General features: G+C 40.3%; 1 protein-coding gene across 4 annotated transcripts in view; it reads left to right on the top strand.

The window, feature by feature from the left end:
- The window catches only part of brip1 (BRCA1 interacting protein C-terminal helicase 1), an 89,174-nt gene that overhangs the window by 16,212 nt on the left and 49,119 nt on the right, over nt 1-23,843 (top strand). For all 4 annotated transcript variants that reach the window (XM_036001312.1, XM_036001311.1, XM_036001310.1 and 1 more), the window contains 10 exons: nt 690-962; nt 4,626-4,847; nt 5,013-5,212; nt 5,298-5,430; nt 5,809-5,969; nt 6,085-6,262; nt 6,779-6,919; nt 8,004-8,165; nt 18,808-18,967; nt 19,407-19,528. In XM_036001312.1, the coding sequence (XP_035857205.1) occupies nt 690-962; nt 4,626-4,847; nt 5,013-5,212; nt 5,298-5,430; nt 5,809-5,969; nt 6,085-6,262; nt 6,779-6,919; nt 8,004-8,165; nt 18,808-18,967; nt 19,407-19,528 (1,752 nt within the window). The remainder of the gene's footprint in view (nt 1-689; nt 963-4,625; nt 4,848-5,012; nt 5,213-5,297; nt 5,431-5,808; nt 5,970-6,084; nt 6,263-6,778; nt 6,920-8,003; nt 8,166-18,807; nt 18,968-19,406; nt 19,529-23,843) is intronic.

The following is a 23,843-nucleotide window of genomic DNA, read 5'->3' as shown; positions in this document are numbered from 1 at the left end:
GATAAACAGATATTAAAGTGGACTCAGTTCTGCAAATTACTTGTTGAATTTAAAACAAATGAAAGGAAATAATTTCCAACATTATTTTATTGAACAAATTAAACATTGAATTGAATATAAAAGGCACCACTTTAAAAGAAGTTACATTTTAAAGTGCAGTTTTCTACTGATATTTTCTTTCATCTAACACAAACCATCTGAGTGTCTTTCACTCATGACACAGCCTTTCGCGATGTGTTTATTGCATAAGTTGATATCGCGATGACGATAAAAAAACAAATATATTGTGCAGCCCTACTTTTATTCTCCAATTTAAATGCATTTACTTGTTGAGGAGTGCCACCTCAGAATTTATTTATTTACATATTTAACTGTTCATCCATATTCCAAACAAACGTGGTTCTGATCCATCTCTTCTCTGTGCAACATCTAAGACCCAGTTTCCAATTACCTTATCGTTTACTCCAAAAAAAGCACTGAATTTGTCTTTACATTATTTAACAAGGAATTTGGGAGGGATGTAATTTATAGAATTGGCACAACTGTAATGGACTGTTTTATCAGCACAGAAATGACAGTTCCTGGTATTGAGGCATTAACCTAACAAGATGTGTGACTGAAGCAGTACTGACATATTGAAATCTAGCTGTGAACTACCTCTCAATATTTCTTTCTTTTTCTCTATCCAGTCCCCTGAACCGTGCTCCCGGTGCCCGTGTGCTTCAACCAAAGACGGCGTGAAGGAGAAAGACAAAGATGGCAAAAAGAAGATTCCTAAGATCTTCTTTGGCACTCGCACACATAAACAGATAACTCAGATTACCCACGAGCTTAAGCGCACGGTTTACTCCAGTGTGCCCATGACCATCTTATCCAGTAGAGGTCACACCTGCGTCAACTCAGCGGTGGCACCTCACTCCAACCGCAATGAACGCTGCAAGGATCTGCTGGATGCCAAAGATGTGAGCATGAACACTCACATACACGCATACATTCCCATTTAACCAGGGATACTCAACTTGCTTTCCCAGGGACCACTTTTGCAAAATAACAGGAGGCCAGGAACCAGTTAATAAACAAACATTAATATTTATCATATACAATAAATAAACGTGAAAGGCCCATAACTCATCTTTCTTTGGCATTCTTTAATTTTAAATTAACTGATTTATTAGCTTAACCTATTTAACTTAACAAAATGAAATTGGTTGGCACAAGGATTGACACTAGGCCTGTATGACAGAAAAAGCAGATATGTTACATTTAATAGCTGCAATTGCATTTTAGTTGTAAATGCTTTGGTTACATTTGAAAAGGTTTATACGTTAAACATGGCTGGAACCTCTTCCATCATGCAATCACTCAAATGTTGGATTGATTCATAAACATGAACCATTAACAAAAACATAACAAATGGAAAGAATGAATAGCTTATTGAAGCTTGTTTTAAGCACTTTGGCACTTTATATACATTCAAAGTACAAAATAAATCCCAGTTTCAATCAATTTGTTTTTATTGTGAATTAGAAAATGGTCTGCGGGCCACCTGGCAATCTGGCCCGTGGGCCTATATTAAGTATCACTGCATTAAAACCTATTTTACTCCACCTCTTTGATCCCTCACAGAGAATAGCAGCTGGGGTCAACTTGACTACATACGGTTCACTTCCTTTATGTAGACTTCAATTGTTAAAATTTGTCTTGCAAAGAGATCTCTAAAGTATCTAACCAGAACTAATTAACAACCTGTATGTTTGCTATAGTCCATGACTTAGGCCAGTTCAACCCCTCTATTTGTTTGCACCCTCTTGCCTCACAAAAAACTGTTCTGGACCTGCGTTGGACTCTTTTGAACCAGTATTGAGCCCCTTGCAGCTGGGAAATCTAACACCTCATGGCACACACTTTCTCCATGGAATGAAACGGTCATCCACTGGTTACACTAGCTAGTGAATGACAACATAAAACAGACCTAAAACTTTGAGAACTTTTTTGATTTCTCTCCCTCATACATACTACTCACTTGACCCCCAAACCATAATGTACTGTGACTAGACCTTTGCTGCAGAGTTTTTCAGTCTCCCTGTAACACAAACTCACAGGTAACTACCGCTACCGGACAAAACTCCTTCGACAATGTAGCCTCAGAGCAGCAATTATGCTGCTACAATATCCACAATTGGTCCAGTCGGCTCTTTTTGACGCACTAAAATGTCAAGAACCATTGAGTGAGCTTTTTTTTTTTTTTTAGAGACATGAGACACTTGTAAACCCCCATACTGTCCTAAACTTGAGGCTCCTACTGCAATGAGGGCAATTACGCTGTCATTGGAGGTGTTTGCCTTCCGTGGCAATTGTCTCACTTTGTCATATGAAATAGCTGGCCCAGTCATAACCCCTCACTGGAGTGGGTATTACTGATGCTGTGTCTTTATCACCTCAGGGTGTAGTCTAGTCAGCGTTAGGTTACCATGCTGTATAGACACAGTGATTCATACACAGAAACGCACATCGTTCAGCTAATGGCGTCTTCAGTCAAAACACCTGCCCTCTCTTTTAACTGTGCTGTTACCTGTCCTGACTTCCCTAAATGTGGCTGCATGGCTGTTAATCCCTCCAACTCCCCTTTCACTGAGCAGACTGGGTTTAGTGTCAGCAAAGTGTCCACAGCACATCATAGAATAGAATGCCTTTATTGTCATTTTATTATTAAAAAACGAAATTCAAAGTGCTACTACTGTAAGGTGCCAATAGCTAAAAAAAAAAAAAATTCTCCACACATTCATTCATATGTTCATAATAAATACATAAATAGATTAATGAAGTTGTAAAAAAACTGAGAAATTGCACATTAAGAATATTGCATCCTTGTGGGAATGAAATCCTTTCATCCAGAGATAATGATTGTGTCTGGAGGTACTGAGTCCACGGTATTTGTGTTTGACAGTGTCACCTCAAGCTGTTAAATCATAAAGAACAGGGTGGGACATCTGAAGCAGACACCTGTGTTGACAGTGTAATTGGTGCTTGGTACATGAGATGCTGCTTCTTTATACTTTCTTCTACATTCACTGTATGAGTGTCAGCACATGTAAACCACTACAATAGCTGGAACACCTGATCACAGGGAGCCTCTGAAATACTGTCTGTCACCTCTGGTTATATTGGAGACAAGAAGAGAATGAAAAGAAATAAAACGGAGCGCTTATCTCACAAATTTAAGAATTTCTAATGTTGCAAATTTTAAACTGTCTGGATTAGTTGTGACAAATAAAAAGGAAGATATAACAAATTGAAGACATTCAAGCTGCTATTAGTTGATCGTTCAACATGTTTTCATACAATTTGAATGCCAAAAATGTAAAGGTTTCAGGGTTTCCCATTATATTATTCTCGGGAGGGTTGAGAAGACATTGAATTGAAAGTACAGCTAGAGCTACAACAATGATTTGATTAGTCAATTGACAGAATCTGCAACTAGATCGATGAACTATTAATTTAGTAATTTCTTTTAAGAAGAAAAGATTAAGAAGAAAATTCTACCTCACATTTTATTAATATCCAATATCCAATGCTGTCCAAACTGCTCCAAATTCCAAACACCAAGTTAAATGGGTACCGCGGAAGACAAGTGTAAGGTAGATCGGATGAACTGTTCTCGAGATATTAATATAAGACAACGGACACGCACACCCACACGCAAACACACATACACAGATTCCTCAATTTATAGTTAGATCATCAATTAAAAATGGATTAATTTCAATAAAGTTATCTGGTTTGTTTTGTGGGTGAGTGAAGTAAGCACTTATGGGACAGGCCTCAATGAAAGCAGTGGCGCTGATGTTGTCAATGGTCTTTAGGTTTATACGGAATCCAGGACACTTCTTGGGTCAGTTGGTGGCATTGTTTAGCTGTGTGTTATATCTCCATTTCTGCCTGTGACTTAGCACTGTTAGCTCACCTGGTAGAGCGTGCGCATCATGTATGGCTGAGTCCTTACTGCAGCGGCCCAGTTTTGATTCCAGCCTTAGCTGCATGTCATCCCCCTCTCTATATCTCTAGCTATGACAAAGCTAATTATATCTTTAAAGGAAATCTGGTCCACTCGTCCCCAAAGTGTGTGGAGATCAATGAACATATGTACCTGTGACAATTGCTACACGTTGTGTTATGTTTCGTTAAGTTCCTGCATCGAAAAAGGACTGTATGTGATCAGTCAGACTACATGTTCCATGATCCATTTTAGGGCTGGGCGATATGGAGAAAATCAAATATCACGATATATTTGACCAAATACCTCGATATCGATACTGCAACGATATTGTAGTTTTGACTATTGGTGCTTTCACGAAATATTTACACAATGAGATTTTTGACAAATAATCATCAGTAATGTGGATATAATGACTGAAGTGGGTAAAGGCAAATAATAGAACAGTTACAACAGTCTGGTAAGTTCAGAAAATGACATAATTTTACTGTAATGCAGCCTTTAAAACCAGGAAAAGACAACACTTATGCCATATTACGATATCCAAAATCTAAGACGATATCTAGTAATATTGCCCAGCTCTAATCCATTGAATGCTGATGACTTTGAGTGAAGAATTTGTATATTGCAGGGTAAGTCATGCCACTACTACCATGGTGTCCAGAGGATGCGCGACCAGTGCACGCTACAGCGGGTCCACGGACTCCATGATGCCTGGGACATTGAGGACATTGTTGCACTGGGCAAACGGCTCCGGTCATGCTCCTACTATGCTGCCCGTGAACTTATGCAGGACGCCTTAATCATCTTCTGCCCATATAACTACCTGCTGGACCCAATGATCAGAGAGAGTGTGAGTAGAGTTTGGACGAGAGGGTGAAGAAATTATAGAACAATCAGGGAAAACGTTGCAGGGGAAGGGAGCAACAAGATAGTTAGTTAAGAGTTGTTGATAGTTCATAAGAGTTGAGGGATACTCTCTACTTACTCTCTTGCTTCCAATTTACATTTTCACCAGATGGAGATCGACCTGGCAGGCCAGATCGTTGTGCTGGACGAGGCCCACAACATTGAGGACTGTGCAAGGGAGAGTGCCAGCTACACTTTAGACCACAACAGTCTGCTGATGTCCAGGGACGAGCTCGACGGCATGGTCAGCAGCAACATCAGACGCTCCAAACACGAGACACTAAGGAACTTCTGCTATAGTCTGATCAAGTTAGTGATTCATTGACTTCATCATGTGTAGTTCTCATATTCTTAGTACATATTAACTGTGGATGTATCTTTGTCCATGGTGTAGCTGGATCCAGGAGAGCCAAAGCCTGATGTCTGAACGGGGATATGAGAGCGCCTGTAAAGTCTGGAATGGGAAGGATATACTGGGCATCTTTCATAACCTGGGCATCACTGCTGACACCTTCAGCATCCTTAAGGTACACCAAATACCTTTGCTCTACTTGTAGACTTTTGAGGTTTACCACATTTACCAGTACAGGAGGGTGTAAGGGCCCACTGTGTAATGGGACAGCACTCTAGCTTATCAAAGATATATTGGCATATTGGTATGATAACTTCATCTTACAGCATTTAACACAGAAAAAGATGGCTGGTTAATTTAGAAATGCTTTAATGTGGTCTCATTTATTTATGGTAAAAAAAACAGGGTGTGATATTTCAGGGTGTAAAAAAAAAAAGAGGAGGAATATTTAAATATAGCTGCGTGTTCTTATTTAGTTGTAGATGTTCTCTGATTATTGACAGCACTGTTGTTTTTTTTCTTACATGTCTTCCACTGTCTTACTTTGCGACAGCAAAACTTGGCAGCAGTATTGGAGAAAGAGGAGCGTGTTGGTTTGGTCAACGGTAAAGAGGATTTGGTTCAGATCCCAACCCTCAGCTCAGCTACCTCCACTGTCCTCAAAAACCTCTTCATGGTGCTTGGCTTTATCTACTCCACTGAGGACAACTGCAGGTCAGAGACAAACCAAAGAAGTCTGACCAAAATCCTAAATCATGCCAGTGTCTCAGATGAACCATTGTAAAGGGTATAGGATTGAACGATGGCTCAGTTCTCTGTGTATCTGTAGGTTTGCTGAGGACTACCGGGTAGCTCTGCAGAAAAGCTATGCTTGGACAAACCAGGTCCCACCTGATGTCGCTGACGCCCAGGGCTTTATCGTTCGGCCACGCTACAGACAACGCCAGAGCGTCCGAGTCAAGACAGAAGTCCTGACACTCAGCTTCTGGTGCCTTAACCCCGCTGTGGTGAGAGGTTAGAGATGGCACACCTTGCCATGTAGGCCGCAATTGGCTGAAGTCTATAAAAATATTTGGTTACACTTTACTTGAAGGTATCTACATAAGAGTGACATGACACTGCCATGAACGTGTCATAAACATTATAAACAAGTCATAAACGTTTATGACATAACGCTTCTGTCAGTAAGTGTCATTCCTTTTTTGTCATGACAAGTTAGGGTTAGAGTTAGAGTTACAGTTAGGGTTCATGTGTTCATGACAGTGTCGTGTCACTCTTATGTAGATACCTTCTAGTAAAGTGTTACCAAATATATTTATGCCTTAAATGACTTAAAGGGTATGAAATTAAGGTTACCTGCTAAGTGCTGGTAAAATTTGTCACCAAAATAAAAACTGTTGAAGACTATTTACAATTTTTCCAGCTCTCCAATCTCCACCGTTCCACCCTTAATATTTACATGTTTATGGCATACATTACAGCTGAAACACCCCTTGGAGGTTTATTGTGTCTGTATCTTTCAGGCTTTCTCTAGTTTGAGTAAGTCGGTGCACAGCATTGTGCTGACATCAGGAACCCTGTCACCCATGGGCTCGTTCTCTTCTGAACTTGGGGTGAAATTCTCCATCCAGCTGGAGGCCAACCATGTTATCAACAAGTCCCAGGTCAGTGGGTTTACCTATATCACTGAGCATCTGGGAACAATGTGTATTACTGTATAAGGAGGAAATTTAGCTGCTTGATTCCTTGATGTCTAATTTGCTAATATCACTCTGATTTATGACTTGAACTTAAAACATCCCTCCAGTGACCTCAGGACTTATTGAAATCCCTAAGCTTCCTAAAAGCTACATCTCAGAAGGAGACGTATGATTATCTCCATCAGTCTCGGTCAACATGAGGTCCAGGTCTTCAAAAGGTTAATCACAGTGGGAAAGTAGAGCTGTGTCTGTATCAGCAGGTAGATCTCCGACATAACCGCTAAAGGTGTATCAAACAATCGAAAACTTTAACCTTGTATTTGCTCCACATCTGTCACAGTGCCACCTTTGTCCAGCAGATGTCACACTCTAACCATATATTTAATTTAATTTACTTTAATTTTTATTTAATTTGCAATAAAACTCATCTACAGGCCTGAGAACTATGAGCTATGGATATTCAGGCGTTGATGACATTATATGTGTTGCAGATTAGGGCTGCTCGATTATGGGGGAAAAAAAAATCATAATCACGATTATTTTGGTAAAAATTGAAATAATGAAGCTAAAAAATCAACAGTGAAAACACCTTGAACTGTGAAATTTCCCTTAATATTTTTCCCGCTTGAGCTTTTTTTTTTCCTGATTTAGAACACAAGACAAAATAAGAATTTACTTGCAAAACGTAATGTGCAAAGTAATCGTTTTTGTGATCGTTAGGAGCCAAAATCGTAATCACGATTAAACATTCGATTAATTGCACAGCTCTAGATTAGGTCACAAATCATAACTGTTGGGTTGGACTCGAGTGGACATAAGATTCAAGACAAAATCAACTTTGACTTATGATTCAGAGTCACCACTAATCTGCCAGTGCACATGAGAATGAAACAAAATGTTTTTCAAAAGGCCCATAATGATACCAGGAAATATTTGTGTTTGGGCCTTTGATCACACATTTTTGGGCCAAGATGATAATGCCCAGATATACAGTATTTATCAAATGAAGTATATTGGTGATATGAACTTTCTAATGCCCTCTCTTCAGGTTTGGGTGGGCACTGTTGGTTCAGGACCCCAAGGCAGGAAACTCTGTGCCACCTTCCAACATACTGAAACGTATGCCTTCCAGGACGAGGTGGGTGCGCTGCTTCTCCATGTCTGCCAGGTCGTGGCCAAGGGTGTGCTCTGCTTTTTGCCTTCCTACAAGGTAAATATACCACTAAGACATATTCTACTAAAACGGGAAACATAGGCTGTGAAATTCCTGGTCTGAAGGAATAAGAGTTTGATATGTGTGACATGGGCCATATTAGATACTGTTAATAAATGTCCTGGCACTTTCAGAATAACATTGGTTAGCTATTGTGGTGTGCAGTACAAGTTTAAAAAAAGGTCAGAAATTCTAGGTTTGACATTTCAAGCAGATGTAGTCTTAGTCTCAGCAGTGTCAAAACCTTTGTGAACAAGGTTTATAAATTGCCAGTGTATAAAACAATTGGACCATGAAAAAAATCTTTGATTTGTTAATTCAACTCTGCAGTCATTTTTAAAATGGGAATATCACTCTTAAGTACATGATTGTTTTTATTTTTTCCCCTTCCCTCGGTAAAGCACCTTGTACTCTTTTGGTGAAATGTGCTATACAAACTGCATTCATCAGGTGTCACAGCCCAGCTTCAGTGAGCTAGACAAAGGCTATGTTTAGACGGAAACGATCTGAAGAGAAAACGCAAAAGTGGCGTTGCGTTCTCACTTTTTATTCCATGTTTAGACAAGCGTTATGGGGGGAAATCTGCGTGCATATGGTGACGCAGAAGTGTGTGAAATGCGATGTTGTATGCACACCAGGCGGCTAGTTGGTAGTGTGAAGCACAACCACACATCACCGCCAAGACCGCGCACCTTCCTTCTACTTGTCTCCCTCTCCTCTCCCTAGTAGCGCTAAGCGAACAACAAAAGCTGACAATTTTGTCTGGACAGACGAGGAGGTGGAGTTATTGCTCCAAACAATATACACACACACACACACACACACACACACACACACACACACACACACACACACACACACACACACACACATGCGGCATGCACACACACATGCGGCGCACACACATACATACATACACACACACATACTCGCACAGTGCGTTTTTACCCTTTAGACGGGAACACGACGATGGAGCGGTTTTCCTCTGGAGGGTGGTTTCACTTTTTTGTGTTTTTAAGCCCCCAAAATGCCGTCACCGTCTAAACGAAAGGCACATCTGATAAAATATTTTGTCGTTTTCACCCGCGAGCGTATTTGTGTAAACAGGGCCAAAGAGGGACACCACAAAGTCATTTAAAGTACTGATTTAAACAATACTTGATATTTGAAACTGAGCGATACAAGGAACATAATAAGTGAATCTGAGTCTGTAAGTCTGTGGTTGCAGTGTTGAATGTATGCGCCTTGTGAAGGCAAAACAACGAGCAGAAGCAAGCAAACCAAAAGGTATATGATAATGTTGGTGAGAGAGAGTACTGGTGATTGCATCATCAATACATATTTACTGTTGCCTTGTTCTTGGTTGTGGAGGGCACTTCCCACTCTCAACATGCATCTAAATTTACTCTCAGTAACATAAGTGGTGGTGGATTGTTTGCAGTTAGAACATTAATTTCCACATTCTACCACTGGGAGGAGCTAGAGACCACAAATTGGAGTCATGTCCAGTGTTTGTCGTTTTGAAGGTATTTATACTAACTCGCCATGCAAAACAAGTAACAGTTTTCAAAGCCCAAACTGGATTCCAATAGATCCCACTGCTAAGAAGCAGCTGTTGGTGGTGTTATATGTTACAGTAGGTCACTACTAATCAATGGAGGTATTTGTTAAATGCCGTCATCCCCCTGCCACTGTATCCTCTTTCAGTTAATGAGGGTGCTTCTGAGAGCGCACTCATAGACACTTTGTCCCCCTTTGTTTGTTATGCATTTTTGTTCATGAATAATTCATGTCCACTGTAGCTCAGTTGTCACATTAGCTTATTCAGGGACAAGTGGATTTCATTTATCATTGTGTGTTTGTCCACATTGCACATGTTACGTGTAACTTTTGGTCAGTGAACATACTTACTGAGGGATACATAATACATTTGAGTTAAAGTCATGAAAAAAATCACTTTAAATTGATTTTATAATGCAGTGGTTCACCACCTTTTTGGCTAGCAGCCCCTTAAAATGAAGAACTCTCCACTTTAATCCCATTGTCAGCCCTTATGACCAGTTTAACACCCCGCCCTCATTTTCATTTGAATAGATTTTAGAGGTAATGTTTTCATGTAATTAACAGGAAAAAAGGAAGAGTAGAAAAATGTCTGAACATTTTATAATCTTTGTAGCATCAATTGTTTTTTTCTGCTTTCCAATTATTAAAATATTACATTTTTACAAATTTGATTAAAGTTACGGCAGTGAAAAATGTCTTGTCTGCTTGTATGAATTTTTTAAGCTCATGATTATATATAAGGCATTTTGAACTTCTGAATGGCTTTTTGCGCTGTTTTACGCTCACATCCTGTTTCAACTGGTATATTTGTATCATGAAAGCCAGGCATCATTGACATACTGTTTTCAATTTCATGTTAGGAGGACACATCATTTTCCATCAAACAGTGGACCTTCACAGTTGTGTGTTGCCCTTGGCAATTTTAGTTTTTGCCTTTGGCATATTTGCGTGGTTTGTGTTTGACTTGTATTTCAAGGCGTCGCATGTAGTGATCATTGGTTTGATTTCTCTGCAGTCCTTGTTTGCTTGCTATCCAGTTGCATTCTCAAACAGCTGATGACACAGCCATGAAAGCAGCGAAGGAAAGCTAAGACTCTGGGCCTTGTTGTTTTCTCATTTTACCTTCCTTTTTGTCAGCCTGTGATGCCAGCCGAGGAGTGACTATGAGCTGTGGGATGTTTTTTTATTATTGATAGCCATGTAGGAGTCTTCTATCTCTCTCGCTATGCTGATGCATAAATATTTAATCTGCAGTCAGCTCTTAAAGATGAGGAGATGAGGGGATCTGAAGGGCTGGGGTATTAATTGGAGCCCGTGGAGGCCTCGTTGGTGCCGCTGAGTCCCGTCTTCTCTGTGGTGTGTGTGTGTGTGTGTGTGTTTGTGTTTGTGTTTGTGTGTGTGTGTGTGTGTGTGTTTGTGTGTGTGTGAGTAACACAGAAAGGATAGGTCATCTTCAGACATCCCTGTTCAGTGTGTCTAGGTGATGGCTATCAGCCCCTCCTACACAGCAGCTCAGAGAGAGCAGTGAGGTGAACAGACCTGCAGGGCCAAGGAGGTGTACCTCAAGGCTTGTTCTCTGCCTTTACATAACATTTTTCAATTCAATTTTATTTATAGTGTCAAATCATATCAGAAGTTATCTCAGGACACTTTACAGATAGAATAGGTCTAGACCCAACAATTCCCACAAGAGCAAGCACACAAATGCACAAAGTCTAAAGGACACCCTGCAGGATGCATTAGCACTGTTAAGCTCATTTTAATATGTTCTTATAGCAGGTAGAATAACAACACAAGTAATACAATCAATCAAAGTCTGACTTTTGCTGTCAATAATGTGTCTTTTTTTTGGTCGGCGTTGATAAATTAAATGTATTCATGTTTGTGTAGCTAAAGTTGTGATTTCCCAGAAATGGCATTGGTGCACCGCAGTCAAATGAGTTAAAAGAAAACTCAAGAGAATGTACAGTTCTTTTATTTCTTTAAAAAAAAAATTTTTTAAAGATGCATGCACACAGAGTATGCCTGTAATCATGGTCACACACACACTTTCCCAGAGAGCCTGCACCAGTGCTGTGGTTTTGTAGCACTTTAGCCTCAACAGCCCCCCAGTTAATGCCCATTAAAACCACAGCGGGCCCTGCCGTCTGGCCCCAGCCGCCAAAGGAAGGGACCAATGCTCCACTGGAGAAGGGGACTGATGGTTTATTAAAAAAGTGGGGTTTTGCAGAGGTGGAAAGATGGCGGGGAATACAAGATGCTTTTAAAGGAGATTGAGATAAGGGCCATTAGGTGATGTCGCCTCGCTGTCTGTGTGAAGACGCACCCAGCGCTGGCGCCTGGGCTCTGCCGAGCGTGTGTCAAATCAAAGTCAAACCGGACTGCAGGGTGAACACCCGCAAGCACATACTGTCCTCAGCAGCTCCGAGGCATCTGAAGCACCAATCACAAAGCTCCTGAAGTACTGGTATCTCAAAGTGAGACTGTTTATGTCTGTGTTTGGGAGCATATTAGATTCATGGGTCAATTTGCCCAGTGTAGCATATCCCTCATGATTTTTTTTAGAGCTGAGGTGATGTTTTATATGAGTTTTTACAGTGGAAACTTCAGGATTACTGCTGTGTGACTAAGCTGGAGCTTTTTTGGGAGGCTTAGAGTTTCAGATTTAACAGGTTAAATGTAGCCTCATTCATCTCGTTGTTCTTCAGCCACAGTATCAGTTTGTGGCTGTCAATGCGTATAATTAAACATAATGTGGAAACTACTAATGATAGAAGAAGGAATGCAGGCTTTAACAGTTAATCTGTTTTTTCAAAACCAATTATTTGATAACCAGAACCGTTTTTAAGGTATGTAGAGAATAGCTAATGGGGAAGCTGACTATATACAGTGTTTACTGTATATAAGGAGAATGTAATACTGTAAACCAAAACAAATGCATTGTTAAAGGATAAGGCTGGTGATATTCTATATTTTTCCTATTCTACTAACGTGTGGGTGTGTGTGATACGCGTGTGTGATATGCCTTATATATCTTATTCCTCTGTAACATGGAGCTCCATTGTTGTCCAAAAAGTAGTACAACACATCAATGAGCCACACTGTTGCACTGGGTGACGTGTTCCTTCATTACCATGAACACACACTCTGTAGATTATTTTGATTCAATGCTACTTACACTGTCCTGCTGGCAGAAATGCTTGTTAGCTCAACAAATCACCAATAGTCACCAACAAATGTACTGTTTACTCCTGCCTGAGAAATGTTTGTTAAAAACTACATTGAGCAGTGCTTTAGGGAATTACTTAAAAAACAAAAACAAAAAAAACAACATAAAACTATATCAGTCTCCCATTTTTTACACATTCCTCTTTAGTAGGAACCAATGGGCTTGTGGATGAGTGGCACAGACAGGATATTGAAATCTGAAAGTACTGAGAGACTAACACATTGTTGTTTTTGTCTGTTCATGGGATTTCTTGACGTTAGAAAAAATATAGAATATCGGCATACTTATACTATAAGATTATTAGATGGCCTTTACAACTGTTATCTTTGTTAAAAGATAGTAACCACAATTTATTTTTCAAATAACATGGTTTTGTTATATCATGTGGCCAATAGTAAGTTAAAATAGTTAAAAAAAAAATTAAAAATGTATTTTGAGTGCATTTGATTGACATTCTATCACATTTTGCCAAGGTATCAAACTTATCGCTTGCTATACAATTGGTTGTAGAGGACACACAGTCTAGAAAGTTATATACTTGTAATAATAAATCTGCATACTCTGAAATTCTCCCATATATATAGACTTACATTCAATTCAGTTTAATAATTAATATTTTTTAAAAGAGGAAAAGGAAGCCCTCATCAGCGACTGTCTTCTTCTCTTCTGTTGTCACCCCCAGTGTGGCTGGGATGAGTAGAGCAGACGACAAGGGAACAGTGTCAGGCCAGAGGTGGCAGGTGGCTTCTTGCCACCAGTCTTGGCGTGATGGTTACTGTGATATTTTGGGGCTGAATAATTTATGCCGCAACAACACGTCTTCCCTCGCCACTGCGAAATGTGGCTCCTGGCTGCATGTTTCATTAATGCCGTCGCCTCCAAACCCCTTCCATAATTCAGCAGGCACTAGAGGAGCTGCGATGTGTCGCCACACAGCTCACTGACACCGGGGACACAGGGAAGGAGATAGAGAGGCCGGATGCAGAGGAGGTGAAAGATGGGGAGATAGTAAGGGAGGAAGAAACGGGAAGTGTAAAAGTGCGAGAAGAGTACAGTTCACTGCTTCTATTTAGTTGTTTCACCACACTGTCCCAATAGGCAGAAAGATCTGGCCCACTTAACAATGTCACTAGCAGCGGCTGACTATAGCACCTATTATGCCTGGAAAAGGCAATCAATTATTCACACTTTGTTGTACCCTATGTGCTAAATACTGCTCATTCCCACTTAACGGACACTTTATTAGGTACACCTGTTCAACTCAAATATCTAATCAGCCAGTCGTGTGGCGGCATTTAGTAGGGCTGGGCGATATGAAGAAAATCAAATATAATGACAGTTTTGCCCAAATACCTCGATATCGATACCGCAACGATATTGTGTTGACTATTGGTGCTTTCACAAAATATTTACACAATGAGATTTTTGACAAATAATCATCAGTAATGTGGATATAATGACTGAGTGGGTAAAGGTTAAACAGTTACAACAGTCTGGTTAGTTCAGAAAATTACATAACTTTACTGTAATGCAGCCTTTAAAACCAGGAAAAGACAACACTTAGGCCATATTACGATATTACGAAATCCAAAATCTAAGACGATATCTAGTCTCATATCACGATATCGATATAATATCAATATGTTGCCCAGCTCTAACATTTAGGGATCTAGATATGTTCAAGATAATCCGCTGATGTTCAAAATAAGCATCAGGATGGGGAAGAAAAGATGATTTAAGTGACTTTGAACGTGGCATGATTGTTGGTGCCAGATGGGCTGGTTTGAGTATTGCTGGTCTACTGGGATTTTCATGCACAACCATCTCTAGGGTTTTACAAATGACAAAGAATGGCCTGTAAAAGAGAAAATATCCAGTAAGCGGTACTTCCCGGCCAAAATGCCTTGTTGATGGCAGCAGTGTTATATTACCACCAATCCTTAAAAAGTCTTGAAAAGTCTTAAATTGAGTTCCCGACTGGGAAAATTCACACTGCATTAACACTGTAAGAAAGGGTATTCATTGGAGGAGGTCTGTGCTCTCCAAGTGACCTTCTAGTTTTTAATTATTTAAATGTTGAGGTGATGCCTAGTGCATGAGAAATATCTCCCCAGAGGATTCACATTTTTAAAAATGGTTTGGTCTTCCGGTCGCGACTCAGTCCAGCTCTTTCTTTTTCTGTATTGATTGGTTTTCCGCAGGCCATCTGCTCTCACGAAGGTAGCAGGGTTAAAGAAGTACAAAAAATACTATAGATGATGCTAAGCTAAATACAGCTGGCCAGGGGGTTTCAGAGGAACCACAAAGCCCTATGTTATTTATGATAGTTGCTCAAATCTGGATAATGATGTTTTTAGTGTGGAGCAGCAACGGCAAATATGCGACATGGAGAAAATGTAAATGGACTGCATTTATATAGTGCTTTTCTAGTCTTAACGACTACTCAAAGCGCTTTTACATAGTACAGGCACCATTCACACACATTCATACACTGGTGGCCGAGGCTGCCATACAAGGTGCCATCTCATCAGATAAACATTCACACACCTATAGCACAGCATCGGGAGCGATTCGGGGGCTCAGTGTCTTGCCCATTGACACCACCTCTAACACCTGAACCACAGCCACCTGAGAAGTTTTAACTTGATGACAAGCTGGAGTTTACAGATTTAATGAACTCTTAAAGTGGATGAACGGTACATATACTGTAACATGTATGTGTCTTAAAACATGTTTATTTCTAAAATACAGTAGAATGTAATTTATAGTGCTTAATCTATCTAGCTATATACAAAAGTTGCCATACTACAGAATGTTTAATGGGCAGGCCTTAAACAACTGCTTCCTGTGATTTTCATATTGTTTATCTTGAAGTTATATGAAGAGGTGTGTAGTTTATTTTATTTTAAACATGTTTAAAAAAAAAAAAAAAAAAGATGATAAATAAGAACATGTACGTTTGAGTACAGGCAATAAAACCAAACCTATCTTTTTTCCATGTTCAAAAAGAAATAAAACAAGTTAAAAAAATCTTTTCTGATCTTACCCCCTTTTTCTATTTTTTAATACTTTTATTTATATATATATATATATATATATATAGAGATATATATATATATATATATATATATATATATATATATATATATATATATAGAGATAGATAGATAGATAGATAGATAGATAGATAGATCTATCTATTATTTTATTATTATTCTTCACTGTTGAGCCTATAGATTGGAATTTTATAACCCAACCCTGTCTGCCAACTAAAAACCATGTCTCTGTCAGATGTTGCCCCTAAATTGTTCATCAAAGTGCTCATGTGTAATTTCTGTGTTAAGTGTTTATTGCTCACATGCTGAAAGCCTTTGCTGAAGGTGCTAAAGATCCGTTTGACTGCATAGTATAACGCTCTGCTTCACAACTACATCCATGCAGTTTGATTTATCAGACCAGTCTTGGGATATTCATGGCCTGTGTTAATGCTGATTGGGGCAATAAAAGTAACACTTTTTGGTTGAACTTAGTCTAATATAAATGGATGAATCAGACAAACACAGTTTAAACCAGCAGTTAAACATACATTTCCTGTATGAGTGTCGATTTCATATAAGAATTTGATTGTTAAAACATTTGATGATTGTTGTCTTGAACAGCTTTAGTCTTGGGCTTTTCAAACAATAATTTTAACATTTTACCAAGAAAAAAAAATGTGATTGTGGAATCAGCTCCTTTCCAAGTGCAGCCTGGCAGATAATGGCTGTTTTGTTTAGTAGTAGATCTGCTTAAAGTACATAACATGAATTATTCATCTCTCACTCAAGATTGCACTGGAAAGCTACTGGAGGACAAACAGTTTGCCGAGTTCAAGACGCACGTAAGGGGGGTTCTTGTCGATGTAACACTGCATATTTAGTGAATGTGCCATGTTTTATTGATGCAAACGTCCTGGCCCTCACTTGCTGTAGGAGGCATCAACCTGATGAAATTTTCCCCATGCTTCATTTCACCACTATGAGGCAATCACACTGGCATGCAAAAAAGTATCAACACTCTCATACTGTCTTATTTCCCTGTCTGCCTTTGTGGTTTTCCTCTGTACTGCACATAACCCGCAGGGTAAATTTCGGTTTAGCTTTGTGTGGTGTTTTTGAGGAACACTTGAGTTGGCTGTTCATTCAGGTAAATAGAATATGTCTCATGATGGGGACAGGATGTCAGTGAATACTCCCTATCTTTGTCTTGCTCAGGCTTTACAGCTTAACACTATTAGCCTGTTAAGAAGTTTCTGCTGACTATAAGAAGAACTTCTTCTTGACCCTTCTAACACATTTCCAAACCAGTGAAGCTGCTCTTTGATTGTGAAGCCGTGCTTATTCAAGGATATAATCTGCACAGCACAGACATGAGTGGGGCCATGCTAGGATGAGGGCTTTTAGATCAATGTGCCTCTCCTGAGAGCTGATGACTTTTTTGCACTAACAGTAGTACAGGAGCAGTGATTTTATTTCGAGGGGGGTCTAAACACATCAGCTCTCTGCCAAGTACAAGTAAAGAAAAGAAATCCAAGCAGTGTGAGGACACGGAAGCAAACATTGGTAGGTAAATGCTTCCTGTTCTTTGTTTCAAGCTTAATGTTTCAGACTAGGAAAGTGTCATAATGTGTTACAAGCATCTGACGGAGCAGATATGCTCCTATTTTGATTAATCCAGCTGTCTACATAGGCCAAGTTACAGCATATTTTTTACACTTCAAAGACTATTTTTCGTGCGTAACTATGGTGATTGTCTGTTGCGCTCTGAGTACTGATGAAACGAGTAATCGTGTTAAATTATCGTGATTTCAGTATTGACCGAAATAATTGTGATTATATTTTTTTCCATAATCGAGCAGCCCTACGTCGTAATGGTGCTTTGTGGAAAGTTAGGAATCACTAAAGTTGTGTAAATATGTTTTACTCGATAAGTGCAAACGTTGACCTAGATGAAATGTCGGGATCACCTCCGGTGAACCATGAATGTGTGTGCAACACTTCATGGCAATCCAGTGGTGCTTGGGATATATTACAGTCTAGACCAAAGTGGTGGACCAACTGATATTAGAGTTGTTCTGATAACCGATACCAGTATCGGAAATGCCTCCGATACTGCCTAAAATGCTGGTATCGGCGAGTATGTGATTCTATGCACTGATCAGATAACACTTAATTTAGCTCTGAAATTTTTTTTTACTCTAATGTAGTTTATGTTCTTTTTCTGTTCTGACTGTCAAATGGCGTTTTTCCACTGCTAGTATCAGCTCTACTTGGCTCGGTTCGACTCAGCCGCGGTGCCTTGTCCTCCTTTTTCCATTACAGATTTAGTACCGCCTCATGCGTGAGGTGAGCGTGGCTGGTTGTCATAGCAGCGCCGCAGTAAACTGCCGTGAAGGTGTGTTGTTGTTGCCACAGCCAGAAGACCCATTTAGTTTCAAATGAAGCTGGAGGCAGCAAAAAAAAAAAACATAGCTGGCTAAACTATTTAAAAATAGCGGGTTTGTTCAGGACACCCCCAGTCTGTTGCTTTCACGTCACCTTTTGGTATCGGCTCAGCTCGCTTGGAACCTCGACGGAGGTGGTACTTAAAAAAAGTACCCGTTAGCAGGTACCAGGGACTTTTTTTAAACCACGAGGCAACTCCTTAACTATAGCATTATCTAGGAGAGTCTAGAAAATAGATGCTGCTTTTAGTTAGCCATGTTGTAGGTTCACTCTTTTGATTCAGATTCTATGTGATCAATTTCCACTTGCAACAAAACCTCAGCAAGCATATGTATTAACATGATACCTCCTGTGATTTGCTCAGATGCTGGACAAGCTGCGAGACCGATGGACCAACACTGGTCTCTGGGAGAAGCTAGAACAACGGAAAGTTGTTATCACAGAGCCCCGCGGTGGTGGCAAGGGGGATTTTGACGAACTGCTTCAGATGTACTATGATGCCATCAAGTGCTGTGAGGAAAGAGGTGAGATGTCACACTGACCTCTGGACCAGCTGATGGTTTTGTTATATCACACTGTAAAGCTTGATGTCTGTAAATTAGTTTGTAAATGCATTCGTTTGACCTAGTCTGCATTCAGCTGCATTTGGAGACAAAGAGGACATAAGAATTGCAAGACCATTAACTCTTCTGAAGAATCCATCATGTTTTAATCATTTGTGTTATCAACTGCGTGGGAGAGGGGTGGGGGTGGTGCGTGTGGATGCTCCGACAGTGTTGTTGTCATTACTTAGAATTACTCATAGGGGTGACAGAAACTACGCACTACAGCTTTAAGTAGTAATTTGTACAGCTGCACCAACGCTGGTATCTTAATTTACAATAGAATAGTTTGAGTTCTACTTTATATTCCTTGTCATTTACAGTATTGAGATATATACTGTATGGGATTTCTTTGTTATAGATGGTGCACTGCTGATTGCTGTCTGTAGGGGTAAAGTGAGTGAAGGACTAGACTTTACTGATGACAATGCCAGGGCAGTGGTCACCATTGGAATTCCCTTCCCAAACATCAAAGACCTCCAAGTAAGTACGTTCTGTCAACCTGAACAAACTGGAACTTTCCTGCATATGGTCTGGGAGTGTGAACAGGTGCATGAGTCTGGAATAAAACAACAGCAATAATATCTGATGTGATAGGATTTCGAATTTCTACTGGTTGTTTTGTTCCTTAATGACGACTCTAAATTACACCTGCTTGGGAGACAGATGAAAATTTGGCTAGCCGGCTCAACTGCAACCAAGAAAATTATAGCTCAACGCTGGCTCCCCCCCCCTCACTCGCTTTGTATAAAACAGTGGTTGGCGTATTTTCTAGACATAGTTATGCTTGAGCTCTCTACAGCAAGGATTAACAAAGCCAAATCATCAACTATCAGCTTATTGGAAAGTGAATAGTAGAGGAATTTATTAGGTAAGGTGTGGTTTCTGTTTGTTTGTTTGTTTTGTTTTCCTCGAGACCGCAGAGGGTGGGGGGTGGGAGAGGGTTTTTGTTGTTGTTCAATTTGTGTTTCTCTGTTCTGTGCACCATCTGATATTACCTGTCACACATTGTGGAATTTGTTTTGTATGTCTGAAGGTGCTAATAAAAAGTTGATCACAAAAAAAGACCTCCAAGTAAGTAGAATCATAACAGTCTGCAAATATTCTGTACGGGGGAGAAACAGGTGGGACAGCGAGCCTTGCTCTAACCAAAGGTAAAAGCACATTGCTATCGCCAGATGAGTGACAACTTTGTTTGGCTCCTTTGTCTAATTTGTGGTCAGTAAACCGTAAATTGCAGCTGTTGAGGCTTTCATCATACGGAAGTGTGCGTGGTTTCATCTAAAATGGGTTGTGGGGGGGGGGTGGACGATACCGGCAACACCAATTCTTTTTGGTATCTTAACCAGTGGAAATCACCAGGTGCTCTACAGGCTTGCCATTTTCTTCATCATTTTTTTTATGAAATCTTTTGTCTTTAAAAATACCTGTACAAATGCATCATCAAATTAAACTGAGGTTTTTGGCCAAGACCAAACATTTTGAATCCCATAAACATAAAAATATATCTCAGACGTACACACGTGCACACACAAACCCACACCAAATAAAAGCATTCCCTTTTGGTGATCCGTAAAAAAAAATCCCAAAGCGATGTTGCTGTGTGCCCTGTCTTTAGCAGATAAAGTTGACCTTTAAGTTTGACTCTCTCCCTGCCTCCCACCTCTCCTCCCCTTTAATCCTCCTGTCAGCACGACGGAGCTTTCACTAACCTGTTCTGTCAGTGTGGCAAGACCTGTGGGTGATTGATGCTACCCAGACCCTTTCACCTTAGCCAAAACTGTCAGATTCACCACCGTCAGCTCTCAGGGCATTGCTTCTTCTTATCAGATTTTGTTGTCGTTGTGATCAACTATTTTTATTTTTTAAACAACATACAAAACATACAATTCGTCATTACCACCCACCCAGACAAAAATCAAGAAAAGATGACACGGTAACTACAATATTCAAGACCATTCAACAAAATAACAAAATAGACAATAAACCATAAACCAAAAAAAACTAATGTATTAATGACAACACCATAAGCCCATCATTCATGTCTTTCCCCAGCACAAAGCTTCTTAGGAGCCCTCCAGAAGGCTCAGGCACTTTCCCCATTTTCTAGTATAGACATCCAATCTGGCAAACCGTTTACTGTATATGACATCTTTTCAAACGCCGCCACTCTAGCCATCTCAGAAGCACACTCGTGGTTTGACGGCACTCCTTCATTCCTCCATCCTCCTTAAAATAATCTGTCTGGCTGTCATTAAACTAGTCTGGACCCAGCTTCTTATGTGCTTATCCGTCCCTGTTAGGATTGACCCATCTCCCAGAACAAATAATCTTGGGCTGAATGGAACCTGGGTCTCTGCAGTCCGACATAGGTTATCATGTATCACGGTCCAAAATTCCTGGACGTTATCACTGGACCATAGGACATGAAGTAATTGGCTGTCCTCTGTCTTACATTTTCAACAATTTGCTGTGTCTTTCAGACCAATTCTAAATAATCTGGAGGGAGTCCAATAGAAGCAATGCATAATCTTGAACTGAATGAGGCGCACCCTCACATCGTGTGACATAGTTTTAATATTCCTACAGATTCCGTCCCACTCCTCATCATCCGATGTAATACTCAGATCCCTTTCCCATGTCATTTTGAGGGCTGTCCAGGCTCCATTCCCCAGGTTCTGCATAATCATAGAATACCCAGAAGTCTCGTGACCTTTGCCATATTTCTACAACACCATATGTAAACATTCTGGAGCTTTCAGGGCTGAAGAACTGGATCCAAAAATCCCCACTAACAGATAGCGAAGTTGTAGATATCAAAAAAATTGAGACCTAGGGATTCCAAATTGCTATACCACATCCTCAAAGGAATTCAATATGCCACCGAGATACAGATCCCCCAGTGTGATAATTCCCTTTTCCAACCAATCCCTCCAAAAAAGCGGAGATCTACCAATACGCCACGGTAAAATTTCTGCCGCCACGGTATCAGAAATAGGGCAGACGCACAACAGGGTTTCCGCTATGTACACCGCGCACCGCCGCTCCTTCAGCTGTTTATGAAAAGTCATAAAGTCGTAATTACGCAACTCTGCAGAGCCGTGTGCTCTACTGAACTCAAGCGAACTGTCATCCGCTCTCTCTCCCCTTTAGGGTGAGCAACTGGAACAGTGACAGGACGTCATCACTCGTGTAGTCATGGCAACCAAATAAACAACGGGGCGAGTACTACTTGTCACTCAATCTTAGGCAAAGTGACAAACAGCGACGAAAGCCGCAACATGAAATCCGCACTCCTGTGTAAAATATCCTGTGAAATATGACAGCTACAGTTCATTGGAAAATAGCATTGTGGACACTGAAGTTGATGAATTTACCATTTATCAGACCCCAGATGAGACAAGAAGCTAACGTTAAAACGCTGCGGTGCCTCTGCCTCTGACTCCCCGCTGCAGGAGACGCTGTATTACTCTGACACGCTGTATTAACGTTACTGTTTTAAAACCGTTACTGTTTTAAAACCGTTTTCCAGGTTAGTGGGGGTGCATACCGCTCAAAACCAATATGAAAAACGTAGCTAGTAATGTTCACTCAGCGTTTTGTTTTGTTGTTAAACTGTGTTTAAAATGAAGGGTGACGTTAAATCACCCTACGGTACCGTCTTTGCTGGATGGTTTCAAGGTAACGGTCGGTAGCTAACTTTAGCAGATAAGCACGTACTTTTTGACTTTTTGTTCTTTTGTGCATGCAGGTCAGTTCAGGACCATGACCAGTTCACACTAGAATTTGAGTTTATAAGAAATGATGATAAGATTTGCCTCATCCTGCCATTATCATCAATTTTCTTTTATAATGGTTTGTCTGGCTTTCGGTGGACATTAGGACGTTTTGCCTCCCAAAGTCCTGTCTAGTTTAGTTTATAGTTTGTTATTGTGTCCACCCTGTTCAGACCTAACAGACCATGCTTGTAAGATCCTACATTCTAGTCTCCATTTTCTTTAATTTACATGTTTCGCTATCTCTTCTTTGCACCTTAATCCTCAGCTTTGCTCGTTTCTTCTTTTGCTTCTCTCTAGTTGTCTTTCAATACCTCCTGTTATCTCCTATTTCAGTGGCAGAGGCGTTGTGGCCTCCAGAGAAGCCCTGGGGGACTTTAAAGGTCTTTGAGCTAACCCCATTACGCTGCCGAGAGGATGGGGACACTGACACTAATGACTGTTAAGCCATGCCGCTAGCCCTCGTAGCCCTCATGTTGAAGGAGCACATACGGTATACTGCTGTAGCACTCTGTCAGAGAGATAATGGGCTCTTCAGGGGGTCACACAAATGCAGAGGCACTGGCACATGGTAATGGTGTATCCACTATTGGATAGTCAATACCATTACATATTATGGTCAATTCCACTGGAAGAGTGAATCACGATTCTGTGTACTCTCTGAGTAAGGATGCATGGTGGTCCTGCATGCAGTGATCTATACTAAGGTTGTTTAAAACAAGTGTTGCTGACATAGCTGCAGAGCAATCTTTTTAACGTAATGAAGCTCTGCTTATTTGACTTGCTGACCTACGTTGTTTGCACGTTGGTTAAGCTGCAAGTTATAATACTGGAAGGGGAGCCTAGTGTTTCAAGGATTGGAAATGGATTGTGCTTAATTATGATTAATTAAGATTTGTTACGATGCTTTAACCTGTTGACCTGCTTGTGCTCCTCTACTTGTGCAATGAGTAGTGACTTTTTCCTCACACATCCCCATCCTTATTGTGATTGACAAAGCCCTATGCTGCTACTTTTCTTTT

The sequence above is a fragment of the Sander lucioperca genome, chromosome 5 (genome assembly GCF_008315115.2).
Source record: "Sander lucioperca isolate FBNREF2018 chromosome 5, SLUC_FBN_1.2, whole genome shotgun sequence".
Taxonomy (NCBI): Eukaryota; Metazoa; Chordata; class Actinopteri; order Perciformes; family Percidae; genus Sander; species Sander lucioperca.
Note: the sequence above shows the minus strand (reverse complement) of the source record. Positions and strands in the feature narration are given on the sequence as shown.